The 18608-nt window shown below is 39.0% G+C and overlaps 1 protein-coding gene across 5 annotated transcripts in view; it reads right to left on the bottom strand.

Moving 5' to 3' along the window:
- Positions 1–18608, bottom strand: part of TRAPPC9 (trafficking protein particle complex subunit 9) — a 508912-nt gene that overhangs the window by 485598 nt on the left and 4706 nt on the right. For 4 of the 5 annotated variants that reach the window (XM_040585704.1, XM_040585706.1, XM_040585707.1 and 1 more), the window contains exons 3-6: positions 9371–9516; positions 6154–6282; positions 2052–2078; positions 536–657 (exon numbers count right to left, since the gene is read on the bottom strand). In XM_040585704.1, the coding sequence (XP_040441638.1) occupies positions 536–657; positions 2052–2078; positions 6154–6282; positions 9371–9516 (424 nt within the window). The remainder of the gene's footprint in view (positions 1–535; positions 658–2051; positions 2079–6153; positions 6283–9370; positions 9517–18608) is intronic. The other variant, XM_040585705.1, reaches the window with a different exon arrangement.

The raw sequence follows: 18608 nt of genomic DNA, 5'->3' as shown, positions 1-18608 counted from the left end.
CAGCTCTCTGCATGTTCTAAATATTAGCCTCCCTGAACAGTCCTGTAAAATGATATCCATCATCAGCAACCTCTTCATAAACTCCTGAATTCCCCCAGAGATCATTCCAGCAGGCACAATAAACAACCATTCAGCTTATACAACTCATAAAAGCATCTCTGGAGCTTATAATGTACCTATTAAAGGACCATAAACATACATAATAGTTAAACATCTGCAAATAACTAACACTTCTGTTTAGAATGCTTTAAAAATATAAGACAATTAATCCAAAACCTCCAGCTATAGCAGGCACAGTAAACACTTTACTCAGCACATTGCTGGTTTAGGTGTTGTATTTGACCAAAGTTCTGAGATTCCCAGACTCTAAACAAAGCACTTAGTTCAATAGTATAAATTATTCCTATTTCTTCCATTATAATATGTTTTACAAACTTTACTGCACATGCTTTAGAAGATCTTCTGAAATCAAAACCACAGCAGTTCATTATTCACAAGAATTCCACTGAATTTTCTTAAAAATAAGTAGGATTACCTTGCCATAGTAAGAAATGGCTTCTTTATATTTATCTATGATGTCTTCAGGACTAAGGCAATTCTTGGCACGTCCTATCTCAGCACTGGTGTCTGCATTTATACCATTTGAAGTCAGTGCACCTAGAACAGAACAGGGTAAGAAATAAACAGAAGGAAATCTAGCAAATACTAAATATCTAAGACAAAAAATAGGATATGCTGTAGGTTTGACTAAAGCATATACAAAGAACACTTGCCCTGCCTAGAAAGAAATCATGTCCTACCAAGAAAACACTAGTTCTGTTTTACTACACTATTTTAAACAGTACAAATTAAAAATGGATTCAATCATGAACAAACAAACAGGAAATAGTATCTCACTTAGTAAAAAAAAAAATATATATTCATAGTCCTTCACACTTTTCTGAATATTTAGACTATGTATAAAATATTAGATTGCTAAAATTAGATTATGGCCACATCTGAATATGTAGGTTTAATCTTTGTATTATTCCTTGTTCTATTTTAAAATTTTATTTCTAAAGCACACCTATGAAAATAATGTGCATTTTTTTTATAAACTCAGTATTAGAACAGTGACTTTCTCCATTTGAAACGAACACTTCTCTTCCCTATGTCTGATCGCAGAAAACCAAAGGCCATCAAATCTGAGCCTTCCACATAAAAAAAATAGTTACCTGAGGCTCAGACAAAACAGTAAAGAAGTTGCTTTTCTTATATAAGAAGGAAGGTTAGAGACAGAAAGAGTCTTTAGATACAAAAAGGGATAAGAATCTGAAATAAAAGACAAGGAAATCTTGGATACTGCAAAGAACATGAAAATTTTATTTCTTGAATTTAATTTTACTGCAGAATTAACAAAATAACATTGCAAACATACATGAAAGGTTTGACAAGGCTCTATACTTTTTTACTTAATCTGTAGGATTATAAAGTAATTTATTTCTCCAAGAGGTTTCTCTACTAAGAAATTCTTTGTGTTTCAGAGCTGGACCTAACTCTTAAAAAGACAGTTAAAGACTACTGTGAAAGATACTTTCTACTCCCTTTATATATTTTAAAACACATTATTTTACATGCTGAAGTGCTAAAGCAAGTTTTTTAATATGTTAATCAACCTTAAAGAATCATATCAAGCACCTCTGTAGATTAACACTTTAGGGTTTTATTAAGTGCAAAATCTTTGTTAGTGATGATTGAAAGTGTACCATGACACTACAAGACTACATGTGACTATTCAGGTTTGTCAGTTAAAAAATATTTTTAAACCCTCACTAGTTATGAGAAGACACAGTCTTGATTAGAATTTACAGGGCCACACTAATGGATCTACATAATTTATTTTGTGCCAGTTACCCTTCAATCTCTTTGCTTCCTCAAGATTTATAGCCAACAACTGAAGCATCAGGAATCAGTACTAGTTTTGGCAAGTGGCAGTAACTAACTATACAAATGCAAAATGTATGCAAGTAATGAAAGAAAATACTTTGGAAACATGCATGAAAATAATGTACCTGGATCAATGAGAACTTCTTGTGCCCCTAAAAGGAGGAACAAAAATGATTTTTTTTCAGCCTTAAATATAGCCAACAAAATATATTTTATAACTAACATCAGGCTTGAACAAAATTATGTTTTATTAGAATCATTGCTATTTTGAAGGACTACCAATTATAATTCAAGTAGCCACCACGTTAATCTGTTTGTTAAAAAAAATGTAAAAAAAAAATCACATAAACTTGCAATGAATTCTGAGACACATCAAGAATTGAAGAATTTTCAGTGTATAATTTAAAGCCATATCCTTTTTTCTCTCTTTTTCTTTATCCTTGTTTTAGTTACCAAGTTTCCATCACCATCTAGTTACTATATTTCAGTATCAAATCCTATAGTACTTAGATCTTCTTGTGGGAGCTCATTTAATCTACACAATACTCCAAAACAACATTTTCAAGTATTTTTATCCCCTTCCATTGTCCTTAGTTTCACTCCATCAAATTTTCTGAATAATTGAGTCATGCCAACCCAACAAGCCAGACTCTCAAAATAGTTGCCAAGAGTATTGCGAAGTTGAATTATCAGATATATAACACCATGGCAATAAAATAGTCAAGATCAAGGCTTTAGGACTCAAGAACAATTGCTTTATGAGCAAGACAGGACCCCCCCCTTCAGTTCATTTGCTCAGACTGCTGACTAGTGAAGTAGAAGATCAAACAGATACTCCAACACTTCACTCAGGTGTCCTAATTCTGCTTGGGGAAAGAGGAAGGTCAGGTGACAGTATTACCAACTCAGCACTTTAAACACGTAACACACAATAAAAGAACCCAAACCAGCTATTAAACTAAACATAAGGTAAGCTACACTCAGCTTATTCAACACGGCCAGGTTCCTGGCCAACAGGAATTAAGCAACTCAGAATCTTTTACACTGAAGGCTGCAGAGATTAATCCAGCCATTTAAGGGGACACAGCCTAAAGCTCTTCCCTTACAAATAAAAGGTTTTAGGAACGTGAGAAGAAAGCAGACGCCACATTTTTTTGAGTAGCCAGGCCCTGTGCTATAGCCTAAAATGCCAAATGGTGAAAAATCAGGAGATCCAAGAGAAAGATGTTTCTCTTGACTGGGTCCGGGTATACAGGCAGTACCAAGAAACCCCATCCTGTCAAGGCTGACATACAGGCACAAGAAGAGGAGCAATACCAGGCACATCAGGAAGCAATAAAAGTAGCTCTCACACCTATATGCCTCAAAAGTAGGCACGAATTGAATGTCAGATCCAAGTATGGCATTTCTTGACTTGCAGAAAATTTGGAAACCTCTTGTTTCTGGCCTTATCCTACAGAAAGATACACTAGCATTTGTTCCCCAGATTACATACTGTCCTCACAAAATTAATCAGAACAAAGCAGATTATAAACAAAGGTGCAGTTTGAAAAGATTTTAAATGAAAGGCACTGCAAAGTTAAAAAAAGGTATTGAAAAGGAACTTTCAGAAAATCTTGTAGGAAAAAGACATCACAACAATAGCTGTTAGGCTAGACAGAGTTCAGCTGTTCAGAACTCGAAACATTAAGAGATCATAACTAGAGTTAGGGAACAGCATCTAATGGACCATGAAGTAACATTTTCATCTATAAGGACTGACAAAAAAACCTGTAAATGCATTTTCTTCACATGGAAGTCCTTTGGAAAATTTTGTCATATGAACTAAAACATTTTTAAAATACAACCACACTAACAAGTTTGCTAACAGGACTTTGAATTACAAGACAACTTATATAGAGAAGCAGCAATAATTTACCCAAAATACATTTTATTCAAGTATTCTGATAGCTGTTACTTACTTATTACCTTCTTCAGTAACAAAGAGTACCCATTACAAACAAACAGATCGCAACATCTACTATTAAATATTCATTTAAAAGTGAGTAAATATGTGAAATTATACTATTAACAGCCAACATAAAATGCACTCTTAGGTTGTGGCACCCATTGCACAGATTTTAATGACTAGATATTACACAAAAAATTAGTATTGTCTCCTGAAATAAGGTAATTTTACTATCACAATTACCTGGTGTTGACATACAGTTTGTAATGAAGATAATACAAAGCACCTATTTACTAGATTGTGACTTACAGACGAATAAAGGATGGGTGGTTGGTGTTTTTATATGAAGGAATTCATTTTGATCACATTTCTCACAGGAGTACTTAACACCAGCACTTAAACCCAGCTTCTGTTTGTTTCAGCACTTTGTAAGAACCTGAGTATATAAACGGAAACGCTGCGCTTGGTTAGACCAAAGGCCTGTCTAGCTTATAATAATCAATACATTTTTCTTTCACTACCCTAGCCAGCCTCTCCTGGAAGCCATAGAGACTTTCAGGAGCCTTAAGACTGTATGTCAACTGTTAGGTTATTTGATTAAAGGCTCATGTCCACAAACACAAAGGTGCACAGAGGAACAGTAACAATCAGCTGAACCCCAATAACCTAATCAGGGCCAACAGAGCTGTCCTGGAGTGAAATCCATCCAGATCATTTAACATGAGCAGCTCTCTGGATCACCTTACAGACAGACTGGGGAGGGGGGGTGTGTGTACTGTAGTGTACTGTCTACAGGGATGTGGGGCTCATTATAGTGAAAGAACATCTCAGGATTGCACAAGATTTCTTATGAGATGTATAGGGGACAAATTAAAGACAAGGAAAAGGAGGGATCAAGGCAGTTTAGGGAACAAGCATGGAAAAATAGACGGATAAGGGGTACTTAGACCTACACGCACTCCAACAACTGGAATAGGGCTCTGGGTCTTAGAGGCTTGTAGGTCCCGGTGCCAGTAACTGGTGCAATCCAGCAGCCAGCTACTGGATAGACTGATTAAAACCAGCTACTGGATGGATTCACGCTAACAGGCTTTCATCCTGATCAGCCAGAGAGGGGAGCAGGACCGGGCTGTTACCGCTGTCTGTGTTCATACGAGCGCTGTGTTTCCTGTCTGTATATACACTGTGTGTGCGCGCCTGTACACCTGTTAGGAACGCATGCTCAGTCTCACGACTGGCTGGACCTGGGGACATGGAGTTGCAGCAGCCTTGACTCCTATCACACTACCAGATCTGATAACTCCTAATGCCAAGGAGTTCCATGTCATACCTATATATTGGATAAAGAATAATTCTTTTAATTTGCTTTTCCACCTGCTAGTTCTATTTGATGTCCTCCAATTCTTCCACCGGAAGAAACACTGAACCTCTGATCCCTATCTATCCCCTTCCACAAAGTTCACCATCTTACAGAGCTTTCCTTTATTTCTCCTCAATCATCTCCTTTGCAAAACTGATGAGTCCTATGCTATTCAGTTATACTTTGTACAGAGACCATACCAAGATCATCTTCGTCGACAATCTGCAACCTCCTTCCAGTAGAAAAATTTGAGATAGGGAATATGAGCACCCTTTTGAGATGGAAAACTGAAACTGCATACAATATTCCAGATGCAGGTGAACCACATAATTAATGATATTTTCTATTTTTTCTCTCTATTACTCCCCTAATAATTTCTAAAGTACTGGCAGACCGTGTCTCAAAGAATGTCTATCGTATCAATGTTAATACAATCTTCATATTAGTTATGCAATCTGAGAGTTTAGAAAAAGTATACTAAATCTTAAAAATTATGTTGGTTCATTGATATTTAGTTAACCAAATCTATTTATTGAGTGTTCATGTTAGAATAGCAGATCCCCTCTGAATAAATATATTTAACTTACTCTTAATATGCACAGCTCTGCCACATCAGATCTAGCTTATGAATACTGTCTGCATCTCCTCCAGCAAAATTCAAGCTAATGCAGACACTATTAACAATCAGATGAAGAGATCCAAAGCTTTGCAACTCTCTGCGAAGCACACGTCAACATTAACACCAAAACAATAGGAGAGTCATTAACGTAAAAATCTTAAAAATAAATACAGTTCTCCCCTCACACCCCCCTCCCTCCAGTTTATCCTGTCATCAGTACAATTTTACAGTTAGGAAGCAGGGAGGACATTTCCAGATGTTCAGTGGTGGCAAAAAATTCACATTAAATCCTGTCCTTACCTGGTCTGTGCCTGTTGCCTGCCTCAGCAGAAAGAGAACCTCCTTGTGCCCTGCGAGATCCAACTTTACCTCCAGTACCACCTGGATAATGATAGATGACTGATGCTGAGCATAAACCCTCAAGAGCAGCTGTAGAGTAGAGAAAAAAGCCAATGCATTAGTAGAGATACTTGCAACAAGTATCACATAGTAAAATCTATTTATACAAACATGAAATATGCCTCAAATTGGAGACCTAGTGATAGTGGTCACGGAAGAGCCAGAGATACTCAACGTCCTTTTTATCTCTGTTTTCACTGGTAAGGTTTACCCTCAAACCTCCCAGGTCCCCAAGCTTACTACTAAGATCTGCAGGAGTACGCAATAGCCACAGTAGAGGAAGACAGATATATGAAACAATTAATTCAATTGGATGAAAACCCACAAAACCAGGTAAGATGAATCCATGGATGCCAGGAGAGCTGGCCAATGTGAGGCCACTTATCACCTCCAACAGGTCATGCCAACTGCAGGAGGTTTCTAATGACCAGACAAAGGGAAACATCAAGTACCAGGAGTCTACAGGCAGATCAACATCAGCTCCCTGGAAAGGCTATGAAGAACTTCTAGAAGCCATTTCCAAGCACATGAAGGACAAGGTGACTGGGAACAGCACAAATTGATTTACCAAGAATAAATCAGTCCTTGGCAACCTCACTGCCTCCTACGAAGAGATCATTAGCTCAGTGGACAAAGAAAGAACAGTGGATGTTGTTTATTTTGACTATCACAAGACCTTTGGACATGGTCTCCCTTGGCATGCTTATAGCCAATTTGAGAAAATTTGGATAGCTGGCCTATAAAGTAGGTGGAAAATAGGCTAGACAGCCAGGCTCAAAGGATTGTGATCAGCAGTACAAAGTCCAAATGGTTGCCCGTTAACTGGTGGTATCCATTGCGGATGAATGTGGGCACAATACCCTAGTGTCTTCATTAATAGCCTAGATGATTACATAGAGCACTCCCAGAAAAATCCTGAATGATACCAAATTGGGGGGAACAGTAGGGCAGGCCTTCAATGCAGAGACATCTTGACAGGCTTGGAGATACCGGTCAACAGGAGCCTCACACGCATTTCAAGCAAGGCTCATGCATCTCATATGGGATATGCCTATGCAGCCTGGGAGCTGACTGGCTGGAAAGCAGCTTTGCAGAAAAGGACCTGGGAGTCCTGGATGAACAAGTTCACAGCAGTTAGTAGTGGGCCCTTGCAACAAAAGTGGCCAACTGCATACTGGGCTGTAACAGCCACAGTGTAGCCAGCAAGTGAAGTGATTATTCCCCTCAATTCTACACCTGAGACACCACATTTGGAGCAACGCATTGAAACGGAGCAAGGTCTTAAAAGGATTAATCAGGATGAGTTTGGTACCATGCTCTGGGCAATGCTCCGGGTATGCTGAGATATAACAGAGATGGCACGGCCTGTTATGTTCCGCTGACAGTACTAAAGTAAGAGATAGCAGGAATGTACTCTGAGCAATCTAGTAGTCATAAATAAAGATAAGGTGGGCATTTGAAGATGAGAATGCCATGAGTCAGGAGGTTTTACAAGCTCCAGAAACAAGTTCAAGTGAGGAAGAAGAGTGAACGACCACCCAAAAGTCTCCCTGAAAGATGATTCTAGAAGACTCCGCCTCAAGCTCCACCTAAACCCCGCCTGTTATGAATATGATAATTAGATGTTGAAATTACATGGGTATGTATGTAAAGATTATGTAACCTCTCACAAAAACTGTATAAATTACCTGACTTTTCACTGAAAACTTTGGAGCTAGTTTGTCCAGTGCGAACCAGCTAGCTCCCCAAGGTTGCACGAAATAAATACCTTTGCTGCTTAAAGACAAAATTCGTCTCTGAGCAGTTACTCTGTGCTGTTTTGGAATCAGCATCTACTTTTACCCTCCCTAGTACTAGAAAGACATTAACATACCGAAGCAAGTCCGGTGGAAGGCCATCAAAATTGTCAGGGGGCTGGAGCCCATGACATCAGAAGCAGAGCGAACTGGGTTTATTCAGCCTTAATGAAAAGGCTAAGAGGAGATCTTACTGCTGTCTTTAAACACCCAGTGGGAAGGTACAGAAGAGATGGAGTCAGATACTTCTCAGAGGTGCAGTGATTGGATGAGGGTCAACACAACTTCTGTTTTAATGTAGAAATAATATACGCTTTGTTGTTGGGTGTTTTCATACTACAAGCAGCAAAATGTTACAACAGTTTGCTCAAATATTGTAGAACTTCCATCCTTAAACGCACCTAAAACTCAGCTGAACAGGTCCCTGAGCAACCTGATTTAACTGGATGTGATATGAGCAGATCAGGCTTTGGGACCTCCAGAGGTCACTTCCAATCCAAATTATGCTATGAGTCTGTAAGTATAATTTGGTAGTCCAACAGATGGGCTTTAAAATATTTTCATGCTCTGCACATCGAGAAAAGTTCTCCTTTCCTGCTTGAAGAATCTTGAGCCATTTAACCTTTTGTAAGAGCAGAAGGAAAGAAGGTCAGAAGGTGTTAAGGCTTTCATAATATGTAACCCACAGAGCCATTAGGAAGCTAAATGGATTTTCACGCAGAATGAGAAAGCTAAAAGCAGACCTAGAGACAGCAATTGCCCTGAAAGTGCCTGAAATTGACAAGCAGAAATTGTGCTCAAAGATCACCTGTATATCCAATAAATAGAAAAAAACAGGAATGAAAAAAGAAAAGGATGAAGGAAAAGGCAGGGGTGAAAAGTGAAGCTTAGGACCTAATGTGAAAGGAAGTTAAGCCAGCTTAAGTTAAACACTTGTGGCTTTGGTAGAAGTAAAGAGAAAAATCTTTCCCTAACAGTCCATAGTAGATATTCTCAGGAAAGATTTTTTTTTAAGCATCTGCATAATCCACCAAAAAACAAAACAAATATTTTCCAAAGAATCATTAATAAGTCAGATACAGACTTACATGTTTTACTACAGTAAACATATTTCATGCTGCAGGTTTTCTTAAACACATTTCTTTATCATGTTTTATTAATGAATTTTTATTTCAACTTCATTTTTAGGCACACCTGATACTCATATTTTGGTCACTGAAATCATTCCTACTTTTCACAATACAGGAGAGTTACAGAAGATAGTTTGATTTACTTGGCTTTAGTAACTAATTATTTGATTCACTGTCACCACTTATTCCTACCTCCAAGCCACAGAAAGTCATTCACAGACCGCAGAAGTTCCACCGCCATATGATAATGCACCAAGGAATCTTGTAACATTCCAGCTTGTAAACACAGGTCACCAACATGTTTCCGCATCCGGCCTTGACAACGCTTCTTATAGTGTCTGTAAAATAAAAGGTACAATTTACAGTTATTTACAGGAAACTCTTTATTTGAGGTAATAATCAACATTTACTTTCTTTTTCTTGAGCAACATCCAGTATGAATTGTAAGCAGCATAATATGCAAAAGTAAAAGAACCAACAATTTGAGGATATATTGAAAAAAAAGCAATGTGTCATTTGTTTTGGCTACATAGCATTTATTCAGATAAAGTGACAAAGTTGAAAGACTGCACCTCAGAGCACTTTAATAGCCTTGCCACAAATTAAATACAACAGAGTTGTAGAATTGCTCAGGTTGGAAGGGACCTCAAAAGATCATCTGGTCCAAGTTTTCATGGGAAAGGCAGCCTAGATGAGATTATCTAGCACTCTGTCCAGTCACATCTTGAAAACCTCCAAAGCAAGGTTCTTCTAGTCCTCAATGGGTATTTGGCTGCCTTTCCACAGCTGACAGGCTGCTTTTTTGCTTTTAGGTACAAGTACAACCAAAGCTCATTGTTAGCCCACGGTAGTCTCTTGTTCTGCCTTCTTCTTCCTTTCCCTCAGCCGGGAATGGACTGTTCTTGTGCTTCCAGGAGACTGTTCTTGAATAAATCCCAGCACTCACAAGCTCCTCTGCCCTCCATGGATATTTTCCATGGAATCCCTCGCATCAGGGCTCTGAGCCTATAGAACTTAGCTCTTCTAAAATGCAGGGTCTTTGTCCTGCTACTGGTCTTCAGTGTGCTCAGCAGCATCTTAAACTCCACAATGTTGTCACTGTATTCAAGGCTACCATCAGCAGTTATGCTGTCAAGAAAAGTCTTCTTGGCGAGCAGTAAATCTAGCACTGCTCTGTACCTAGTCAGCAGCTCCAGCATCTACAGCAGGAAGCAGTCCTCAATGCATTCCAGGAAACTGATGGACAACTTGCACACCACTGTGCTGCTATCCCAACAAATGTCCAAGTGATTGAAGTCACGCATAAGGAGCAGGTTCTGTTGGCCTGAGGCTTCCTTAAGCAGCCAAAGTAAATTTCATCAGCCTTGCCATCCTGACTGGGAGCTTGGTAACAGATACCTGACGTAAGATGTCCCCTGGTGATGATCCCTCTAGTCTTGATCCAAAGACATTTGACAGAACTTTCATTGTCTCCATAGCTCAACTCCACACATTCAAATTTCTCTTTCACATGAAGTACAACTCTATCCCCTCTTCTTCCCCTTCCATATTTCTGAAAGTGCTCGTAGCCATCCACTGTGGTCTTCCAGTCATGTCAGTATTTCTGCCACATTTCTGTGGTTCCTATAACATATCATAACTCTCAAACTGGGCATAAAGCTCCAGTTCCTCCTTTTTGTTACCCAGACTACCTACATTGGTAGACATGCACTCAAGGTGGCTAAACTTAGGATTCCTGCCTTTGGAGAGAATTGGGGAGCATTCCTAACTACTCTCACAGCGCACTCATCTGTTCTGCTGCACCTGAATATGCAGGTGTCACAGTTTTGAACACTACCACCACAAGTTAGTTTAAAGCACGATTCATGAAGTCAGCCAATCTGCTAGCGAACATTCCTCTGCCTCTTGTAGGTACAAGTAAATCCTCTCTCTCCCCAAAAGGCTGTATTCATCAAAAAATCTATCTGTGATCATTGAAACCAAACCCCTGGTGACAACATCAGTCACAAAGCAGGTATTGATCTGCATGATGCATCGACTTCTGCCTACAGCCCTAGCTCTGACTGGCAAGACAGAGAACAAAATCACTTGTACACCTATCCTTTTCACTTGTGCTCCCAGGGCTCTGCAGTCCTGCTTGATCTTGCCCAGGTTTTGCTTTGTCATTGGTGCCCAAAGGGAAAAGTAGTAGGGTACAGCGGTTGGCGATTTTAACCAACTGCAGCAGTCATCTCTGTGTGACATCCCAGATCTTGGCTGCTGGCAAGCAGCAAACCTCCCTTGACGGTATACCAGGCTGGCAGACAGGTGCCCCAGTACCTCTCAACAGTCACACATTACTAGCACTTGCTGTGTCCTTTGCAGCTTTTCCTGTGTGCTGCTGGTGGGGCTTCTCCCTGTGAATTTTGCTTATGAGTTTTGTCCACTGCCAAGGCTTCGTGTCTGTTGCTGGTTGGTACACAACAGGCAGGGGACTGAAACGATAGCCTGTTCCTATTGGTCATAAGAGACCATGGTACCTCCTGCTCCAAGGCTGTCAGCTCGCTATTGAAGCTCCTTGCCCAGTAGTGTCTGGAGGTCAGTGCCACAGGGCCCTAGTACTTCATGCGAAGTCTCAAATAACACTATTTCTTGTTCATCCTCCCTAATACAGCATAACCTGCTAATTTCCTCCTCCAGCTCCTCCACCCACTGCCTGAGTGATCCCACCTGAGCACAGCTGGCACTTCCACGCAGGAGGCAGGGGTGCAACCCCCCACCTGTCCAACAGCTGCTCTGGCTGGGTGGCTGCCCTCCACTCAACGCCGGCTTACCTGGCAAACCGTCTGCCGCAGAGCGCAGCCCTTGCCTGCTCTCTACCACCAAGCGTTTGACAACCTCAAAGCACTGCCTATCAGCCCTTCTCAGTCACTGGAGACATCAAGGTGCTGGGTAGAGTAGCACAGCCACCAGCTAGCTGGGGTGACACTGGGGCAGCGTGCTAAGCCCGCGGCTACGCAAAGCAAGCAGCGGCAGGGCACACCGCCCTTCCCGCGCCAGCCGCTGGCCCCGCCCCCCCTGCGCGCTGCCCGCGCCGCTCCCCTCAGCGCGCGCCCTGCCGGCACGCCCCGCCTGCCGCGCGCCTGGCGGCCGCCGCTCCCCGCGCTGTGAGCGGGGCCAGGCGGCACCGCCCTGCTCCGCCCGCTCCCCGGTGGTGACAAGGCGCCGCCTGGGCCCGCTCCGCGCACGGCCCGCGAGCGGCAGCTCAGGAGCTTCCTCACAAGCCTCGCACTCCTCTCGGCGCGCTGCTGCTGCCAGCGTTGGCTTCCCACGGTTTGTGAAAAGTTGCTGATATTCGTGAAGAAATACTATCTTTTCAGTAACGTCATGGTCCTGAAACAGGTACATTTTTCTTTTAAAAGGTTGAGCAGTGAAAGACCACTATCATTTAAGGCAAGAACCGTCAAGAGTTTCTTTTGCCACTTTTTTTTTTTAAGATATTAAAATAAATGGTGAAGATCTTTCCTTTTGAAGACAAATAGCCAAATCCAATGAAGTCCTACTAAAAATATTGAACACTTTGGTACCACTGAAAAGGCAACGTGGGCACAAATCCATGTGATAAAGGCACTATCCTTAAAATGTATTTATTTTTAGTAAGTTGCAACTGAAGGAATACAACAGATGAAAAGTAAGACCCACTACACTTTCAAAGCACTTAAGTCACAGGTCAGAACAATGCTGCTTTCCTCAGCCCATCAGCAATTCTCCTGTTCTCCGTTCTGCAAAAGTAGACCCTAGCAAGAAGGTCCTTGCTCCACCTTATAAAGTTGTTTTCTCAGAGAAAAATCAAGCATCAACATAGGTACTTTATTCATGTATCTACATTACTCTAACAGTATACCCTTCCGTTCTATGTCTTAAGTACATAAATAACAGAGGCATACAATTTCACAGTCCAAACTTAACACCAACAGAAAAAATATTTTTTCTTTGGATGGTTTAAACTAAAAAAAGTCACCTGAGAATGAAAGTCTAGTTAAAAGTATTGCTGTAGATAACTATATTTGTTCCTTTGTGGTCTACATTAGTATCTCCAAAAAGAATCTGGTTAACAGGCGTTTCCAAAAATACAAAGAACCATCTCAGATTAAATGTCAGTTAATACATCTGTAGCTTTTAGCTAAATTTCAATTACATTAAGTACAACAGAATGTCTTTTAAAACATTACAGATGCTGAACTCTTCTACTCTAGAGCAAGACTTTTCGAATATAAGAGGAAATGCCACGATTATGGAATGAAGCGGAGTTGGGGGTGGGGTGGGGTGGGGGGGTGTCCAGCAAAGAACTTCCCAGAGGACCCTAGAGATTAATTGAATTAAAGTGTGGCTGAAATAATCTCTAACAACAAATCTGAACAGACTGTCTTCATAAAGGCAGGGGGAGGGTAAGAATAAGCATATTCATTTATTGCCCTCAGATTTTAAGGCAGAAAGGCCAGGAGAAATAGTAATAATAAAAACAATTACATGTTACTGGTTTGTTTGCTTTTGAGGGTCTTGGTTTGGTTTTTTAACACTGAAGAGAAGCATCCCATCCAAAGGATAACCACTGCATTCAGCCACCAAATAATGTCTTATTCCTTGTAGCAGGTTCAAAAAAAGAGTAGTTCATCAAGAAGATGAAGAGAAAGTAACTGATTTATATGGATGGACAGAATTTTTTTTTTAAAAGGTAAATGTAAACATATTAAATGTCCCTATACAAACTGAATAGAAAAATAAATTAGTACCAGAGTAATTGTTTACAAGAAAAGCTGGAAATTATAAAAGGAGACAAGAAACATTTTTCCTATTGCTCCTCCATCTAAACAGTTACAAGTAACTCCTATATAAATGCTTCCACTTTTCTGATCTATCAATTCTATTCACAATTGATGCAAAGATTACTACTTTAAATGAAGCTAAATACAACTGTTGTGCTTTATCTTTCAGATATGCAATATTTCTTACCTTTTATTTTTCAATAAGCATATACTTTAGAAATCTTTTTAAGAAAAAAATTATATTTTTAAGAAAATTCAAAGTGAAAACTGAAGCTGCTCTGCACAAACTATGGAAGGACACCAAAAGTTACTAAGATTTCAATCTGAGCTTTGCATTATAAACACCTCCATCAAAAAGTTATTTTGTAATCTTGAATCAGTATTGTACAGGAAAGTATAAAATGTTCACAAGTCAGGTTTTACTAACCTCTGCATTCCAGAATAAAATTAAGATTATAAATGTTGTGGGTTTTTTTTTTTTTTACACAGAATAAATAGTGTAATTTGAGAATCATTGTTTCCTCTACACAGCTATAATTCCTTTCAAAGATGCTAACACTTCAAATTTCCTCTCTCCACACTTTCAAGCAATCTCTAGGTTTATAGACACTGCATTTCCTAAGCGTTTTCCAGATTGCATACAATTAAGTTCATAAATATGAGTCATACAGCAAAAGGAAAAGAGATGGTGCCAGACTCCTAAATCAGAACCTAATACCAGAGTAGTTTCAATCATACTGCCTCACCAACAACTCTTCCTAACCAATACCTAATTTTGCTTCAGGTTTATGCCTGTGTCAATATATGCAAAATTTGCATGCATTCACTTAGACATCAATAAACATTGTTCATACAAACACTTCTCTATTTATAAACCAACATAATTTATATCTGGTGATGAAGAGACTGAATTCATTCCACCTACTTTTAGGTTCTTAAATGTGGTGCCAAGATAGGATCGCTCTCCTGCAGTCCCTGCAACCCTTCACCATCCTCCTGGAAAACATTTTCTCACTGATTATAGAGTAAGTTTGCACTGTACAAACGTATAAACTGTTTACTAATATAGCACTCACAATTAAGTACAATGAATTCAGGCTCCCCGCACCGCCCCAATTACTTTAAGTATGTCCAAAAAGACAAAAGGCAAATATTGCATTGAAACAAAACGTATTCTCCACAGACAGCTAAACTGAATTTACTTTGTATTTGGGAAGCCTGTTTTGTAAAAAAAAAAAAAATATATATATATATCTGCAGCGTCAGGTCTTTAAAAGCATGTCTAAGTGACTAATGGTTTCTTCAATGCATACTGGGGGGCAAGCTTAAAGGAAAAAAACTTACATGCATATATATATATATACACACACCAGCTATGATTATTCATTAATACCTAGCTAGTTTTGCTTCACAGCTTCACCTGAAGAATACGGTCACAAAGCTGAAAGTGAGAAGCTCATAGATACCTTCTAATTTATTTTTTATTAAAACACTGTTTAATTATTTTGGTTCTCTACTGCTTAATCCTAATCTATTTGATGGCAACAATTCCCCATAAATTAACTGCTACTTTTTCTAGGATAAAATTACAACCTTTTTCTAAGTCAGCTCCTCGTAGTACCGTACTGCCAAGAGCTCTTTCTATTTATTTTTCATCTGGAAGATCATTTAAGACATTAAGTTACAAAGACACACCTGAGTCTCACCCAAAGACACACTGCAAATCCCTTCAGCAGTGTGACGCACTCAGAAATATCCTCAAGGAAGGCAATGCCACATAATGCAGGATCACACATGGAATACTCCACAGTGTCAGGTATCCAAACTTCTGAAGAAGGTGCACTCCTCAACACATGTACACATACAGTTGACTACAAAACTAGCTTAAAAATCTTGTCTAAAGTTACTTGTGTTAATTTGGTACCTAACACACTCTTTCTGTTCTCCTCAGAATACTAACCACAATCATTAGCATCAGTGACCACTACTGGTACCTCAAACTGGAGGACAATAAACCTTTTCCAGGAACCAAAAAGCACTATGCAACCTCGTTTCCATTTCTACCTCATTTGCTATATAGGATATGTGCTTTACCCCTTCATCCCCCACTCTTTTCTAGGATCCCAGGATAATCTTATGGAAAATTCAGAGCAAAAATATTGTATTTCAAGACAGAATTTATTTTCACTACAAACCATCCAGCAACAGGTCTGAAGGAATTTCTGGATCCTCAGAATTTCCAAGTGGCTAAATTTAAAAACAAGAAACATGCAAAATGAATTTGCAAAAGTATTCATGCAAAATGCTTCAATAAAAGTTTCCATCAAAGTCCGCTAATTCCAATTAGCATGCAGAACTATAGATATCACCAATCATAACATTACCCAGACTTAAGACACAGCTACAGCATTTGATTGACTGCCAGAACTTTTGGATTTGGAAACCAAACACAGGCAGCAACAGCTTCATGGCTTTGGAGTTTAAAAAATGAAGCAAATTCCAGAGGCCAGCAGCCGCCTAAGCAAATTATGTGTGTCCTACAAAAAAATACAGCATTGCTACCAAATATAATTGCCAAATGTGCCAAAAAGGGTCAACCACAGTAGTAAGGCTCCAGGCAGCAATTATTTTTGTGTGTACTGAAAAATGAATATAAAAAGCAACACTAGAATATGCAATGAAGGCGGAGTGGAAAGGCAGTACATGGAAGAAAGCTAACTATTTTTAAATATACGCAATCACAGCCTACCTTTTTAGACCCAACAACAAACTCACAGGGCAGTATGAGAGAAGAAGGAAAAAAAAAAAGAAAGGAACAAAAAAATTAGAAAGACAGAGAACAGAAAGAAACAGCCAAATACACATACTGAGATATCATAAACTTTGATAAATCAGTGAACAAATCCCATCTACAATACTGTGTAGAGAAAGACACATCCATAAACAGAGCCCTCCTTTCTCATCACTCAACCGTATTAAATGGATGCCTTACCAGTGTAAGAAAGAACCTAAGACACAAACTGATGCAAACAACATTAAAATGAGCTTATCTGAGTAGATTTATAATCATACATAAGTATGTTTATTTTTTTAACTGAAAGCAAAAATAAAATAGAACAATTAAACAAATGGGATTTCTGGTATTTCTGGCAAGTATGTTTCCTAGTTTCAAGTTTGTTGGACCTCTGTGTCACCATGAGAACATGAATTTCCTTCTTTTTAATTAGCCTTGTGGTCTTTACAAGTAACTGTCAGGTGCAACTGATTTTACAAACTTTTTCAATTATCCTCAGCAGCCATGTGACCACACAAATTTACTGATGAAGAAACAGAAAGAAAAATTCACAGATTTGCCAAGATCACTTTGTTGGCCGAGTGCTCTAGGAATTCAACCAAGGTCAGACTCCCAGTCCTACAACTTCTATTTAACAGGAAAATCTTTTTTAAAAATTTCTTTGGACTTAATCCCATTAATTTTTCATACGTTAAGTTTTCTACCAGCCAAAAAAATTATTCTAAGCCAATAATATAGTGAGTTTGTGTATATTGTCATGTCAGTACTAGTTCTGGGAATGTTGTCTCTTCAGCTCATTATACTAGCAACTTGCAAAAGACAATTCTCAGAAAAAGTGGAGCTGATTTTTGTCTTATTAGAAATGCAGATAATTCATCCTCCTAATTTATGAACTCTGCATCTTAAAAGAAGCCAATCACATTGCAATTTTTATGCAACCAAATTAACAATTGTCTTACTAACCAGATAAAAGAGAAGATCAGTTCTGTGTATCTAGTCTGAATCATAACAGAAGTATTAACCCTAATATCTTCACTAAATTACTTGCAGAAAAGTCTCCTTTAAGATACAAAAAAAGTTCAGTAGTTTTAATTAGTCTTCAAATCACGTGATCATAATTCCTATGTTCCATGTAACTTCTTAACATATTTTCCCTTAACGTATCAGCCCAGTTCATTAGCACAAGGTTACAGCTGCACTCTAGTAAGACCTTTGCTACACACCGTGAAATTAAACTTCGATTTTAGAAGTTACAGGAAAAGATATGTGTATTTAGCCTAAGTGAACTTAGGCTAATGTGCAGCTATATCAGCAAAGACACATACTCTCTATTATAAGCACAGAAAATGTGCCTTCCATCTATTTAATGTAGAGTATTTGTGCCTTTTAACCAGTGAGTTGCACACTGACTGGGTGGTCCTGATATATTATATACCAAAAATATCTTAACATGGATGGGAGGTATATATAAAAAAAAAAAAAAAGAGTAAGTAGACTTTCTTTGCCTTTAACACTTTAGAAGTTTCCACTTACTCTAGAAAAAGCTGTTTCATTTGCCTCAATATCTCAATAATGTGGTAATTTTCTTTATTTCTTTCTTTAAACTCATGCTGACAGACTCAAAACCAACAAAGTAACAAAAGTTATTCTACCAGATATTCTCATATGCCCTCCACGCACTCAGACAACTTTTACCCCTCCCTGCACAGAATTTTATACAACATCACATCTTACAAGAACAGAAACTGGACTCTGTCAAAGGTGGTCCTTTCTAGCCATGTATCTCCCCGTTACGACTTAATGCAATGTTTTCCCCTGTCACTGCAAAAGA

Source organism: Falco naumanni, chromosome 3 (assembly GCF_017639655.2).
Source record: "Falco naumanni isolate bFalNau1 chromosome 3, bFalNau1.pat, whole genome shotgun sequence".
Taxonomy (NCBI): Eukaryota; Metazoa; Chordata; class Aves; order Falconiformes; family Falconidae; genus Falco; species Falco naumanni.
Note: the sequence above shows the minus strand (reverse complement) of the source record. Positions and strands in the feature narration are given on the sequence as shown.